Source organism: Cyprinus carpio, chromosome A9 (assembly GCF_018340385.1).
Source record: "Cyprinus carpio isolate SPL01 chromosome A9, ASM1834038v1, whole genome shotgun sequence".
NCBI classification, from domain to species: domain Eukaryota; kingdom Metazoa; phylum Chordata; class Actinopteri; order Cypriniformes; family Cyprinidae; genus Cyprinus; species Cyprinus carpio.
In genome coordinates, this window is record NC_056580.1 from 8924041 (window position 1) to 8938042 (window position 14002).

Here is a 14002-nt window from a genome sequence, read left to right on the forward strand (position 1 = left end):
GGCAGTGGGCCTCATCCCTGCTGTTGCCCGAGCCACTTCTCTCCTGGCTCTGAGGGCGCGCACTGGCAGCTCGGCGCAGTGGGCGCACGTGTCGTCCGTGAGTGCCGCCTCCGCGTGGGCGAGGCCCAGGCAGGTGACACAGAACTGGTGAAGGTCGGGCGGGTCAATGGGACCCGCGCAAATCTGGCATGTAGCAGCCATCGGATGCGGAGAGGAAAAAAAGGGGTGAGTAGTCCTCTAATGCAACTTCTACGATGACTTGGAAAAGACTTCTAGCGTGAAGAAAGAGATTCTGACGTAATTTTCGCGCCCATGCATTTTATACTACCGGTGACGTGTCAGTATTTGCATGCTTCGCGTCAATTGGCCAGCTGTCCCCAGCTGGCGTTAGCCCATAAGATTTCAGCGAAAGTGGAGAAGGGAGGAGTTCCCATATACGTCTTAGCTGACGTAATATCAACTCAACGAATTAACACACAAACATTATTTTCCACATACTGTACATTATTGTTTCTCCTCTATGCCCCGCCTTCTGAAACGCATCAATTTTCACAAGGATCATCTCTACGAAGGAGCACACCTTGGTCTTGCAGCAACCACATGTGACGACCCCGGGCTGGATGCCGCTTCGTCCACGGTGAAAGCTGATTCAGCAATCCACAGTGCAAAGTTGATGTATTTCCTCAGTGACCAGCACGGATCAGCTCCAGGCATGACGAAGTGGATATCGTCCTCTTTTGGAAGGCCAAACAAAGTAGTTTTGCTTTCACAATGAAACACACAGAGTCTATGTGACATGGCAGCGGTGGCAACAACAATACTACAACGAGAATAAAAGGTTTGCCTTCTTTCTTTGCGTGATCATCTGGGCAGCATTATGCAAGTCTTCCCACATACTGATGCAGAAATGTGGGGGCGTGTTAGAACGAGCCGTTTCGGGGGGTGTGGATGAGTGTTAACTTTTATGAAGAATATCTCTTTGGATTTGGGACTTTGCAACTTCACAGATCTTCTTTATTCACCAAGAGCTTGTAACACTCCAAAGAGAAAGGAAAATTTGAAATCGTATCATATGACCCCTTTAAGTCAGCGCATCCTCAGAGTTGAATTGCAGATAATTAAATGGATAGTTCACCCAAAAATGAAAACATACTTTGAATAATTTTGGTAACCAAACAGTTGACAGCAGCCATTGACATTCATAGTAATGGAGAAGAAGAAAAAATACTATGGAAGTCAATGGCTACCGTCAACTGTTTGGTTATAAACATTCTTCAAAATATATTTTTTTGTGTTCAACAGTAGAAAGAAATTTATACAGGGTGACATGAGGGTGTGTAAATGATGACAATTTTCATTTTGGGGTGAACTGTCACTTTAATGCATTTTGAGCAATTGTGAGGTTCAGTTACAATGATGTTGGACTGTACGGCCAATCACTAGGAAGAGAAGACCAGACAGAAGACAGAAGAACACGCCTACAGGAGCAAACATGAAAGAGATGCCATAACTCATACTGAGCTCAAAATCAAGGCACTTATTCATCTTCTGATATTCCTTATATGAGCTTATTACATCCAACACATCTAACCAGAACACATACATAACAGTGACAACGAGAAGGAAGAAACCTGGAGAAAAGAGACAGCATTGAGAGTTGAAGAAATGAATAGCAACATGAAAGAGAGAGATAAAGGGTAAAGAATAAATTAGATGTATGTGAAATCTGTTACACATTGTTGAGTACTGCACATGAGATACACCTTACCTCCTCGTGCAATCTTTTACTTACCAGAAATGAGGTAGAGTCCACCTCCTGCTTTATAAAGGCGATGATTGGCAAATGGAGCTGCGCAAATAATAATGAAACCGCCGGCCACCACAGCAGCCACACCCAGCAACATAGAGACGCTCCAGAAGCCTCTGTAGACTAAATAATGATGTTTTTCATTAACACAAACCAGAGGGAAAACAGTTCACATTACAGTAGCCAATACATTATACACAATGCAGTGACACTAAAGTAGACCTTTAAAAACAATGCTGCTTAAAAACCAATTTTATTTCTGTAGCTTCACAGTGAAGCATGATATTTGTGGGGGAAAAAAAGTTTCAAAAACAGATCAAGAAACAAAACAATTAATTAAATTTTCATTAAGTTTTTTTTTTTCTTTATTTACTTATAATAAGAACAATAAGACAATGAAAAGTACATATATGCACTGTGAAGGTAAATATGGTTCGTTTTAATTTCATATCGACAGCTGAGATAACAGCAAGACAATTAATGAAGTAAGCTGATTATTTAAAGCAAGCTAATTATTAAAACAATACAAAAAAAAATCTATAAAAATATTTGTTATTTTGTATGAATGTATTGTAAAACCATGTCAGCTACAATGGGTATTTTCATGGTGAGAAGCAGGATAAATGTGACAAAATATTAATAAACTGAATTTAAAAACAAATAGAGAAAGAGAAATGTAGAGGAGTTGAAAGATATTGATATTGGAATTTGGCATTAGGGGCATAAACAATATTCATCTGTTAAATAAATAAATAAATTCCAATTATAAAAAAACTTCAACAATCAATAAACGTACTTATGGCAGTCTGATAACTGGTAGCGTTGTAGATCTGGTCAGGGAATGGAAAGGGAAGAAGATATGCAGGTTTGCATTCCCTCGCATGTTGCTGATTTTCTAAGGGAAGAACAAGGAGAATTGTCATTTATTAGTATTCTAGTTCATTATTCATCGTTCCATATAAATCATTGTTTAAATTAAGATTCAGAACTGTAGCATATCCGAGTTGTTTTCTGACTGTGGTAATCTGAACAACTATTCCCTCTCTTTGAACCTTCTGTGGCCTTCTGTAGGGCAACAGGTCAGACCCCTGTGATATTTGTAGCAAAGTCTCACCCAGAGCTTCACAAGAGGGCTAAATGCCACGTTCAGTGAGCACGACGGAGCACATCACACTTTGCAATATGAAATAATGGTAACAGCATTATAATAAGGCTCAATTAATTTAAATTAGTTAACGATGTTGCACCAAAGGAAATATTACAGCCTCTTACCAAACCAGAACTTCCACAGATCATCATCGTTCATGATTTCATTAAAGCTACAGCGCCAAAAGAAGCCCTCATGATGAAAGGTAATGTCCTGGTCTTCACTAAATTGGTCCTGACCCTGGTTAACCCGAATATCACCTCGCTGTGAAGGAGCAGAGAGAAGAGGTCAGAGAGCAATGGACACATGTTGTGAAGCCGGTGAAATTACAAATTTGAAAACAACTAAAGAACTGACACTTGCAGTCTATGGATGCTATTTATGTGTGTAGATGCAGTTTACAAAAAAGAAAGTAAAGAACGTTATATTATGGATTATGTGCTTTATGGCATTTGACTCAACCCTGATCGAAAATTCAACTTAAACTGGTGACCGTTATCCCGTTGACCAGTGACAATGTTTCAAATATAGCTTAGACCATCTAATGACCAACTAATGACCAGCCTGGCCACCTAGAAACCAAAAACACAGCTAATAGCAGGAATCTTCAAGAGAAGTGTGCACTAGACCAATAGCAAGTAAGCATTGCAACTATTCTCTGCAAAAAATATTTATATATTTACATCTAAACACCACCAATGAAAAATATAAAGAAACACTATAATATATCAAAAAACAGTTCACCATCAAGCTTTCCTGGAGACTTCCTGTTGGTGCTGTTGGCATCTGTCTTTCAGACTCCAAACACACGGGTGCATCCGACACACTCTCATGGCAAATCATCAAAACCATTTTAAAACCATTTTGATGAATTTGTAGCCACAGTACAACCTACTGACAGTTACGTTTCGGGGTGGACCTTTGATGCATACTTTTTTTAAATTTCAGCCTTGTGAAATAGTTATGTTTTCTCATGAGATCGAGTTGGACGCATTTCAGTTACAACTGAAATTTCCCTCCCAGTGCTTTATGAGGGAAACCTGAGTCATTTGTGACTCCTATAAATAGACACTGCACTGAGATTCCAGTTTCATTATTTAGTATTAAGTGTGGTGTCAAACCACAGCACTCAAGCAACTCGGAGATTGTAAATAGTGACGTATGAGAATGTCCTGTAACTGTCACTGCTTATAAACCAAATATGCCCATGACTGCTTGCGGATCTTGCTTCAGTCAGGATCAGACAGCAGAAAACTAGTTCAGTTTAGTTTCAATACAAAACACTAAAATCCAAAACATGCAATTCTAAAGAGACTCATTTCATATATTAGACAGGCCCAGAACTAATTTCATATCAATAAAATACTAACAACTCCAAAGAGAAAGGGAAAATTTGAAATCGTATCAGATGACCCTCTTTAAGAGTCAGCGCATCCTCAAGTTGAATTTGCCGAGAATTAAATGGAATAAGTTTCAACCACCAAATGAACATCCTTTGAATAATTTGGTAACTCAAACAGTGTGACAGCACCATTGACATTCAGAGTAATGGGAGAAGAAGAAAATACTAGGAAGTCACTGGCTTACTGTCAACTGCTTTGGTTATAAACCATTCTTTTCCAAATATATTTTTTTGTGTCACCAGTGAAAAGAATGTTATACTGTGACTGAGGGGGTGTTGGAAATGAATGACAATTTTTCATTTTGGGGTGAACTGTCACTTTAATGGCATTTGAGCAATTGTGAGGTTCAGTTACAATGATGTGGACTGTACGGCCAATCACTAGGAAGAGAACGACCAGACAGAAGACAGAAGAACAACGCCTACTAGGAGGCAAACATGAAAGAGATGCCATAACTCATATGAGCTCAAAATCAAGGCACTTATTCATCTTCTGATCTTCCTTATATGAGACTATTACATCCAACACATCTAACCAGAACACATACATAACCAGTGACAACCGAGAGTGAAGAAACCTGGAGAAAAGAGACAGCATTGAGAGTTGAAGAAATGAATAAGCAACATGAAAGAGAGAGATAAAGGGTAAAGAAATAAATTAGATGTATGTGAAATCTGTTACACATTGTGAGCAAGTACTGCACATGAGGATACACCTTTACCTCCTCGTGCAATCTTTTACTTACACAGAAATGAGGTAGAGTCCACCTCCTGCTTTCTAAAAGGCGATGATTGGCAAATGGAGCTGCGCAAATAATAATGAAACCGCAGGCCACCACAGCAGCCACACCCAGCAAACATAGAGACGCTCCAGAAGCCTCTGTAGACTAAATAAGGATGTTTTTCATTAACACAAACCAGAGGTAGAAAAAATTACACATAACAAAAACCAATACACAAAACACAATGAAACTAAAACAAAACTATAAAATAAAAAACAACTTAAAAACAAAAAAGTCTCACACAACAAACCAAACTTCACTGATAACAGAGAAAACGAAACGAGACGCTGCGTCCTCTAGAGGGGCGCTATGGGAACGCTGTCAGCGTTGCCAGTGCCTGAAGCATGAATGAAAAAACGACAATGAACTTGACATTGGCAGGCGAAGCCTATGACGTAAGCTAATGAGCGACTGCGGATATAAAACGGCACTTGTAGAACGCATCACCCTCTTTTTTTTGTCTGAGGAGACACCGGCATGATTCCGAAGCATGGCACAGAGACGCAGCGTCTCGTTTCCCTATTCTCAGGGAACCAGGGTTACATGCGTAACCTGAGACGTTCCCTTTCGAAAGAGAACTCCACGCTGCGTCCTCTAGAGGGCGCTATGGGAACGGTATACCAACACCGCCATGCTGAGGGAAAAGTGCCTAGGTAACCATTTTCCCAAGTCAGGACTTTTAGGACACAGCATCCCTACTAGCAACGAAACACTAGGCTTTACGGTGCAGCCTCACGCTCAATCATCATAGACTAGCTCACCGTCCAAGTCTGGAGCTCTAAGAGTGGAGGTCTCAGTATTTACGAATCTCTAAAGCGAGAGGAGACCCGCTACACTCCACGCCAGCGGCAGGTTGTGGACTACTGCCCTAGGCGGAGCTCTGGGGAGCGGAGTGCTTCAGCAAGATGAGGCCTCTCTCTCCCCTCCTCTAAATGAGAGGAAAGCTACGACGCTCAACCCTGCAGGGGAGCTCTTAAGAGTGGAGGCCTCAGCATAACAGCCTGACAACACTCAGTGCTAAAGACAGTCAGTGAGGCTCACAGAAAAAGGAGCCTACATACCAATAGTACTGTTTTTTAGCAGAGCTCTGGGGAGCGGCGGCTCCAGCAGAATGACTACTCAAAATGAGAGGAAGCCTACCATGGCTCAACCCTCTAGAGAGCTCTTAAGAGTGGAGGCCTGAGCATGACACTCTCTAGGAGTGAGAGGCGGCCTGACAACACTCAACGCTAAAGACAGTTGGTGAGGCTCCACAAAGAAGGAGCCTACCTACCAATATTACAGTCCGAGCGGAAGCTAAGGAGAGCGTAGAACAATCCAGCAGAATGACTCTCTACATGAGAGGAAACCTACCATGCTCAATCCTGGTAGGGGAGCTCTTAAGAGTGGTAAGCCTCAGCCTAGCCACACTCAACCTGCAAAGGCAGTTAGTGAGGTCTCTACTGCCTAGGCGGAGCCTCTGAAGAGCAGAGGACTTCAGCAGGATGACTCTCTTAAACGAGAGGAAGCCTAATGCTCAACCCTCTCAGAGAAGCTCTTAAGAGTGGAGGCCTCAACATAACGACTCTCTAAAGCGAGAGGAGACCTGGCTACACTCAGTGCCAGAGACAGTAAGCGAGGCTCAAAAAAGAGCCTACAAACTCATATCACTGCCCCTGACGGAGCTCCAAAGAGCGAAGGCTTCAGCAGGATGACTCTCTTAAAAGAGAGGAAGCCTAACACTCAACCATCTTAGAGAAGCTCTTAAGAGTGGAGGCCTCAGCATGAAACGACTCTAAAAACGAGAGGAGACCTGACTACACTCAGCGCTAGAGACAGTTAGCGAGGCTCCCCAAAGAAGAGGAGCCTACCAACCAATATTACTGTCCAAGCGGCGCTATGGAGAGTGGAGGCTTCAGCAGAATGACTCTCTTAAATGAGAGGAAACCTACACACTCAATCCTAGTCTGAGCTCTTAAGGAGTGGAGGCCTCAGCATAACGACTCTCTCAAAACGAGAGGAGACCTAGCCACTTCAGCATCAAAGGCAGTTAGTGAGGCTCAGTAGAAGAGCCTACACCCCTATACTGCCTACGCGGAGCTCTGGGGAGCGGAGGATTCAGCACAATGACTCTATAAACGAGAGGAAATCTAACAACGTTCAACCCTGGCAGGGGAGCTCTTAAGAGTGGAGGTCTCAGCATAACGACTCTCTAAAGCGAGAGGAGACCTGGCTACACTCAGCACCGGAGGCAGTAAGCGAGGCTCAAAGAAAGAGCCTACAAACTCAATCACTGCTCATGACCGGACGCTCTTAGAGTGAAAGCTTCAGCAGGATGCACTCTAAAACGAGAGGAAGCCAAGCACTCAACCCTCTTAAGAAGCTCTAAGAGTGGAGGCCTCAGCATGACGACCCTCAGGAGCAAGAGGAGGCCTGACAAACACTCAGAGCTAAAGACAGTTTAGTGAGGCTCACAAAAAAGGAGCCTACAAACCAATATGTGCTTTCTAAGCGCGAGCTATTGGAGAGCCGGAGGCTTCAGCAGGACAACACTCTTAAACGAGAGTAAGCCTACCAACACCCACCTAGTTGAGGAGCTCTTAAGAGTGGAGGTCTCAACGTAACTTTTCTCTAAACGAGAGAGGACCTGACTACTCAATGCTAGACGCAGTTAGTGAGGCTCCACATAGAGCCTATCAATACCAGTTCTGTCTAAGCGGGCTCCACAGAGCTCCGTTGATAGAACCAGGAACTGTGATCTCAGCCTAGCCCCCTCAAGAACCGCTGATCACGGAGGGCTCACAGAGAGCCTTACACCTGGGCTGAGAAGATGAGGAGGCTCAGAGGCTCAAACAATAGCCTAACCACTCAAAACAAACTGTTGCCTTTTTTTTTTTTTTTTTTTTGTTTTTTTAAAGTCAGGAAGCCTCCTTCACCAAAATGTAGATAACCCACATTATACAACCGGTTCCCTATTCTAAAAATCTATACAAAAGGAATTCTGGAAGAAAAAAGCATTCCACGTCAGATTCCTTCCATGTGCCCCGCCTACATACCCGTGATCGTGCCATTAATTAACTGCCTCGGCAGCCGCGAGAGGGACCCGAAACGCGGGGGAGAGGCGCTAAAATTTTCAAAAGAATCAGGCATTCCTCAATTGCAACAATCACCTCTCGCCAGCGTTTGCTATCTCCCCCTGAGAGCCGTACTTCTGATCAAACACTGTAATTCCCCTCAAGAATCAGGCGAGAACAGAAACCGCGCCGCGAATGCAATCGCATTAAGCTTGTTTAACCTCAACTCCACGAGAGGTCGAACGGGCTCGTGCAAAGAGCTTCATGGCAAAACTCGAGTACAGACCTCTCTGCTCTAATAGTTCCGCGAATGCAACAGTGAGCGCATCCTACTCCCTGTGCAGTCGTGAGTCAAACACACATGCTTAGTACACAAGAAGAGCTTGAAGACAAAAAAAGAGGGTGATGGCGTTCCTACAAGTGTGCCGTTTTATATCTCGCAGTCTCGCTCATTAGCTTACGTCATAGGCTTCCGCCTGCCAATGTCAAGTTCATTGTCGTTTTTTCATTCATGCTTCAGGCACTGGCAACGCTGACAGCGTTCCCATAGCGCCCTCTAGAGGACGCAGCGTGGAGTTCCCTTTCGAAAGGGAACCAATTTTATTTCTGTAGCTTCACAGTGAAGCATGATATTTGTGGGGGAAAAAAGGTTTAAAAGTCGTTTCAGAGACAGAGCAAGTAATTACATTTTCATTAAGTTTTTTTTTTTCTTTATTTACTTATAATAAGAACAATAAGACAATGAAAAGTACATATATGCACTGTGAAGGTAAATATGGTTCGTTTTAAATTTCATATCGACAGCTGAGATAACAGCAAGACAATTAATGAAGTAAGCTGATTATTTAAAGCAAGCTAATTATTAAAACAATACAAAAAAAAATCTATAAAAATATTTGTTATTTTGTATGAATGTATTGTAAAACCATGTCAGCTACAATGGGTATTTCATGGTGAGAAGCAGGATAAATGTGACAAAATATTAATAAAGTGAATTTAAAAAACAAATAGAGAAAGAGAAATGTAGAGGAGTTGAAAGAGTATTGATATTGGAATTGGCATTAGGGGCATAAACAATATTCATCTGTTAAATAAATAAATAAATTCCAATTATAAAAAAACTTCAACAATCAATAAACGTACTTATGGCAGTCTGATAACTGGTAGCGTTGTAGATCTGGTCAGGGAATGGAAAGGGAAGAAGATATGCAGGTTTGCCATTCCCTCGCATGTTGCTGATTTTCTAAGGGAAGAACCAAGGAGAATTGGTCATTTATTAGTATTCTAGTTCATTATTCATCGTTCCATATAAATCATTGTTTAAATTAAGATTCAGAACTGTAGCATATCCGAGTTGTTTTCTGACTGAGGTAATCTGAACAACTATTCCCTGTTGCATTTGAACCTTCTGTGGCCTTCTGTAGGGCAACAGGTCAGACCCCTGTGATATTTGTAGCAAAGTCTCACCCAGAGCTTCACAAGAGGGCTAAATGCCACGTTCAGTGAGCACGACGGAGCACATCACACTTTGCAATATGAAATAATTGTAACAGTTTATAATAAGGCTCAATTAATTTAAATTAGTTAACGATGTTGCACCAAAGGAAATATTACAGCCTCTTACCAAACCAGAACTTCCACAGATCATCATCGTTCATGATTTAAGCTTAAGCCTACAGCGCCAAAAGAAAGCCCTCATGATGAAAGGTAATGTCCTGGTCTTCACTAAATTGGTCCTGACCCTGGTTAACCCGAATATCACCTCGCTGTGAAGGCGCAGAGAGAAGAGGTCAGAGAGCAATGGACACATGTTGTGAAGCCGGTGAAATTACAAATTTGAAAACAACTAAAGAACTGACACTTGCAGTCTATGGATGCTATTTATGTGTGTAGATGCAGTTTACAAAAAAGAAAGTAAAGAACGTTATAGGCATTTGACTCAACCCTGATCGAAAATTCAACTTAAACTGGTGACCGTTATCCCGTTGACCAGTGACAATGTTTCAAATATAGCTTAGACCATCTAATGACCAACTAGAGATCTTAGACCATCTACTATGACCAAATAATAATGACCAGCCTGGCCACCTAGAAACCAAAAACACAGCTAATAGCAGGAATCTTCAAGAGAAGTGTGCACTAGACCAATAGCAAGTAAGCATTGCAACTATTCTCTGCAAAAAATATTTATATATTTACATCTAAACACCACCAATGAAAATATAAAGAAACACTATGATATATCTAAACAGTTCACCATCAAGCTTTCCTGGAGACTTCCTGTTGGTGCTGTTGGCATCTGTCTTTCAGACTCCAAACACACGGGTGCATCCGACACACTCTCATGGCAAATCATCAAAACCATTTTAAAACCATTTTGATGAATTTGTAGACCACAGTGTAAAAACACTAACAGTTATGTTTCGGAGTGGACCTTTGATGCATACTTTTTTCTAAATTTCAGCCTTGTGTGAAATAGTTATGTTTTCTCATGAGATCGAGTTGGACGCATTTCAGTTACAACTGAAATTTCCCTCCCAGTGCTTTATGAGGGAAACCTGAGTCATTTGTGACTCCTATAAATAGACACTGCACTGAGATTCCAGTTTCATTATTTAGTATTAAGTGTGGTGTCAAACCACAGCATGTGACAGTCTACACTCAAGCAAACTCGGAGATTGTAAATAGTGACGTATGAGAATGTCCTGTAACTGTCACTGCTTATAAACCAAATATGCCCATGACTGCTTGCGGATCTTGCTTCAGTCAGGATCAGACAGCAGAAAACTAGTTCAGTTTAGTTTCAATACAAAACAGATACACTAAAATCCAAAACAAGCAATTCTAAAGAGACTCATTTCATATATTTAGACAGGCCATCCCTAAATCTGATAATGCCCCAGAACTAATATTCATATCAATAAAATACTCATCCACTTCAAGCATTTTTTTCTTTGAACTAAAAGAATTGAAAAAACACTTCCACCCACCTGCAAAGAAACCGGACCATTTGAATGTGAATTGCAGGTCTCTGATGCCAAGAGCCAATAGTCTGTGCCAAAAGACAAGAGAATGAAAAGAGTTGCCAAGGCACCAAACATCCCAGCAAAAAATAGTGCCACATGTAACTTCATGATGACAGTCTTTCTCAGCTGTTTACTTCTTGTGAAACAGTCTCTCCTCCTTCCCACATAAAGTAGGCACTAAAAATTAAGTAACTCCTCACAATCTGTGTGAAAAATAGTTTCTTAGTCCAGTTATGCTCAGCAAGGTTTATAGTATGTGAACAAAAGTGGCTGTTTAGTTCTCTTCCGAGATCTGGTGTCTATATGTGTGTGTGTCAGTGTCCTCTTCCCTTAGCCAGAGCAGGACCTGGCATTGGGTGGGGAGTGGGCTTCATGACATACTAGCGTAGAGCTGCCCATTGGGCTATTTTGGTCAGTTGAGTGAAGGTGCCTGCTGCCTCTCTCAGAGGAGTGGTTTAAGAATGGGATTTCACCAGGGACATGAGTGGACCAAAATATCCCACCACAGGACAATCAGCTGAGAGAGGAATGAAAATGAAGACACTAGAGCCCAGCATTTCCAAAGTCTGTCACAAATCCCATCAACAACTGAGAACTGAACTCTGAAGGACGTTAATGAAGCTGAAACAAGGCTAATACAGTACATGTACATCCATTTAGACATACCATATGGATATACATTTATATGCACTACCCTTCAAAAATTTTGGGTTAGTAACAAATTAATAGTTTTATTCAGCAAGGATGCATTCATTTGTCTTTCAAAAGTGAAAGCCATTTATAAAGTTTCAAATGATTTCTATTTCATATAAATGGTGCTCCTTTGAACTTTCTACTCATTAAAGAATACTGAAAAAAGTATCAGTTTCCACAAAAATTTTAAGCTGTTGTTTTCAAAGTTGATAATAACTTATAATAAATGTTTCTTAAGCAGAAAATCAACATATTAGAGGGATAATGTGGCACTGAAGACTGGCGTAATGGCTTCTAAAAATCAAGAATAAATTACATTTTTAAATCTATTAAAATAGAAAACAGACATTTAAATCAATGTTACTGTTTTAACTGTATTTTTGATTAAATAAATGCAGCCTCAGAGAGGATTAGAGACAAAAACATACCAATAAATAAACATAAAATCTCACTGACCCCAAACTTTTAAACAGTAGTGCAACTGCTTCCACTATGTATCATATAATTTCACTTAAATCTCTTGATTGAAACTGTCAATACCTGGAAAACAGAAAATACACACTCATTATACGTCAAGTGGGGCATTTTGCACAGAGCAGATAAACCTGTGACAAATTATCACTGCGCTGTGAATGAAGACCAGAGCCACTGAAGTGGACATAAGGCTGTGTAACAGGGCTTTTCCTGAGCGTCTGCCCTTGCATTGAGCTGAGTTTGAGAGGGATGTTTAGGGATTAGAGATACAGGAGAAAAATGATACAAGCTAAAATTAAAAATAAGTACAACAGATGTACATTGATGACTGCAAGTGCTGGAAGTCTTGTGTGGTGTAGTAATGACTGTCTGTGGTGTTTTTGCACAGTAGAGCAGAGATGGTTTTATATAGAGTTCCCTGTGCTGCTAAATTTATCTCTGCACACCTCATCCTGTTATAATATTGAGAAACAACAGTCCTTTCATCTGCACCGAAAGACAAAGTTCCTGCTACTTTACTGTTGATTTGGATTCATTATCTTAAATTAAGCTGTTATATGTTCTGGTATACAAAATCAAAAGCATTCCTTTAACACAGGATGGGTCCATGTGAGTGTGTTCATGTAAACTATCTTGGGAACATCACTGTATCAGCTGCACTGGGATGATCTATTGTCTAGCCGAGAGGATTTGTAAACAAAATTCCAGAGAGAACCATGACATAATATTGGACTGAGTCAAGTTCACCTGACAATATAACATGTGGATAACTTAAATTAACCCCCAAAAAAAAAAAACCTGTTGAGGTCTGTAGATCAAGGCAGGTCATATGAGAAATATAAACAGGAGGTAATGCGAGTTCTCAAAGGCATGGCATCCACCCTCTCATCCACTCAAGTGACCCAACAAGTTGGTACAGTCTGACAAAGAAGAAAGATTGCCAGTAGATGGGGCTGAAGTATGCATATGACTATGACTATAGAGCTGCGCGGTACAAAACACAATAAACTAGAAATACAATATAAAATGTGATTAGACTATAGCCTAGAACATTATAATATTGTATAGAATAATACATTGGACAGGCACAATATTCTCCATCCTCTAAAGGTGAGAGAAAGAAAGAGTTTTTATATAAACTATGCTAATATGTTAAAGAAAGTTAAAGAAAGAAAGAAAGAAAGAAAGAAAGAAAGAAAGAAAGAAAGAAAGAAAGAAAGAAAGAAAGAAAGAAAGAAAGAAAATTATTAATTATTTAATTGATTTCTCACTCGAGGCATTGGAAATTCAGCTCATTATAGCAGAGGGCCATGGGCTAAATGTCCAACAACCAACAATAAAAATTAAAATTTATAAATAAAATAAAAAATAATTTTTAAATAAAAATTTTTAATCATTTTTATCAAATTAAATTTTAGGCTATTATTTTTATGTATATCTCAACGCAAAAATTAAACAAAAACATTCCAACAAACATATAAACTGTATGAAGATTGGCTGGGGTTGTTGTAGGACAAGTGTTTGAAACATTTTCACTTCCTTTGAGAAAGGAACGAAAAACTGAGAAACGCCCAATTTGAAATATTTCAAAATAAATGCTCAATTTTAGAAGATTACC

At 40.4% G+C, this 14002-nt stretch overlaps 1 protein-coding gene across 1 annotated transcript; it reads right to left on the reverse strand.

The window, feature by feature from the left end:
* Positions 1-963: 963 nt before the first annotated feature.
* LOC109069487 (transmembrane protein 182) lies at positions 964-11583 on the reverse strand. The gene is made up of 5 exons (XM_042763391.1): positions 11182-11583; positions 3080-3218; positions 2604-2702; positions 1793-1930; positions 964-1631 (listed from the first exon to the last, which is right to left on the reverse strand). The coding sequence occupies exons 1-5, from the start codon at positions 11323-11325 to the stop codon at positions 1405-1407; spliced, it is 747 nt and encodes a 248-aa protein (XP_042619325.1). The 5' UTR covers positions 11326-11583; the 3' UTR covers positions 964-1404.
* Between the last annotated feature and the right edge of the window lie 2419 nt (positions 11584-14002).

Excerpts from the sequence above, each read along its gene's own strand:
- LOC109069487 (XM_042763391.1), bottom strand. The coding sequence starts at position 11,325 with ATGAAGTTACATGTGGCACTATTTTTTGCTGGGATGTTTGGTGCCTTG. Across the intron at positions 1,931-2,603 it reads CAGTTATCAGACTGCCATAA|TCTACAGAGGCTTCTGGAGC; the intron begins GTACGTTTATTG and ends ATCATTATTTAG. Across the intron at positions 1,632-1,792 it reads TGGACTCTACCTCATTTCTG|GTTTCTTCCTTCTCGTTGTC; the intron begins GTAAGTAAAAGA and ends TCTTTTCTCCAG.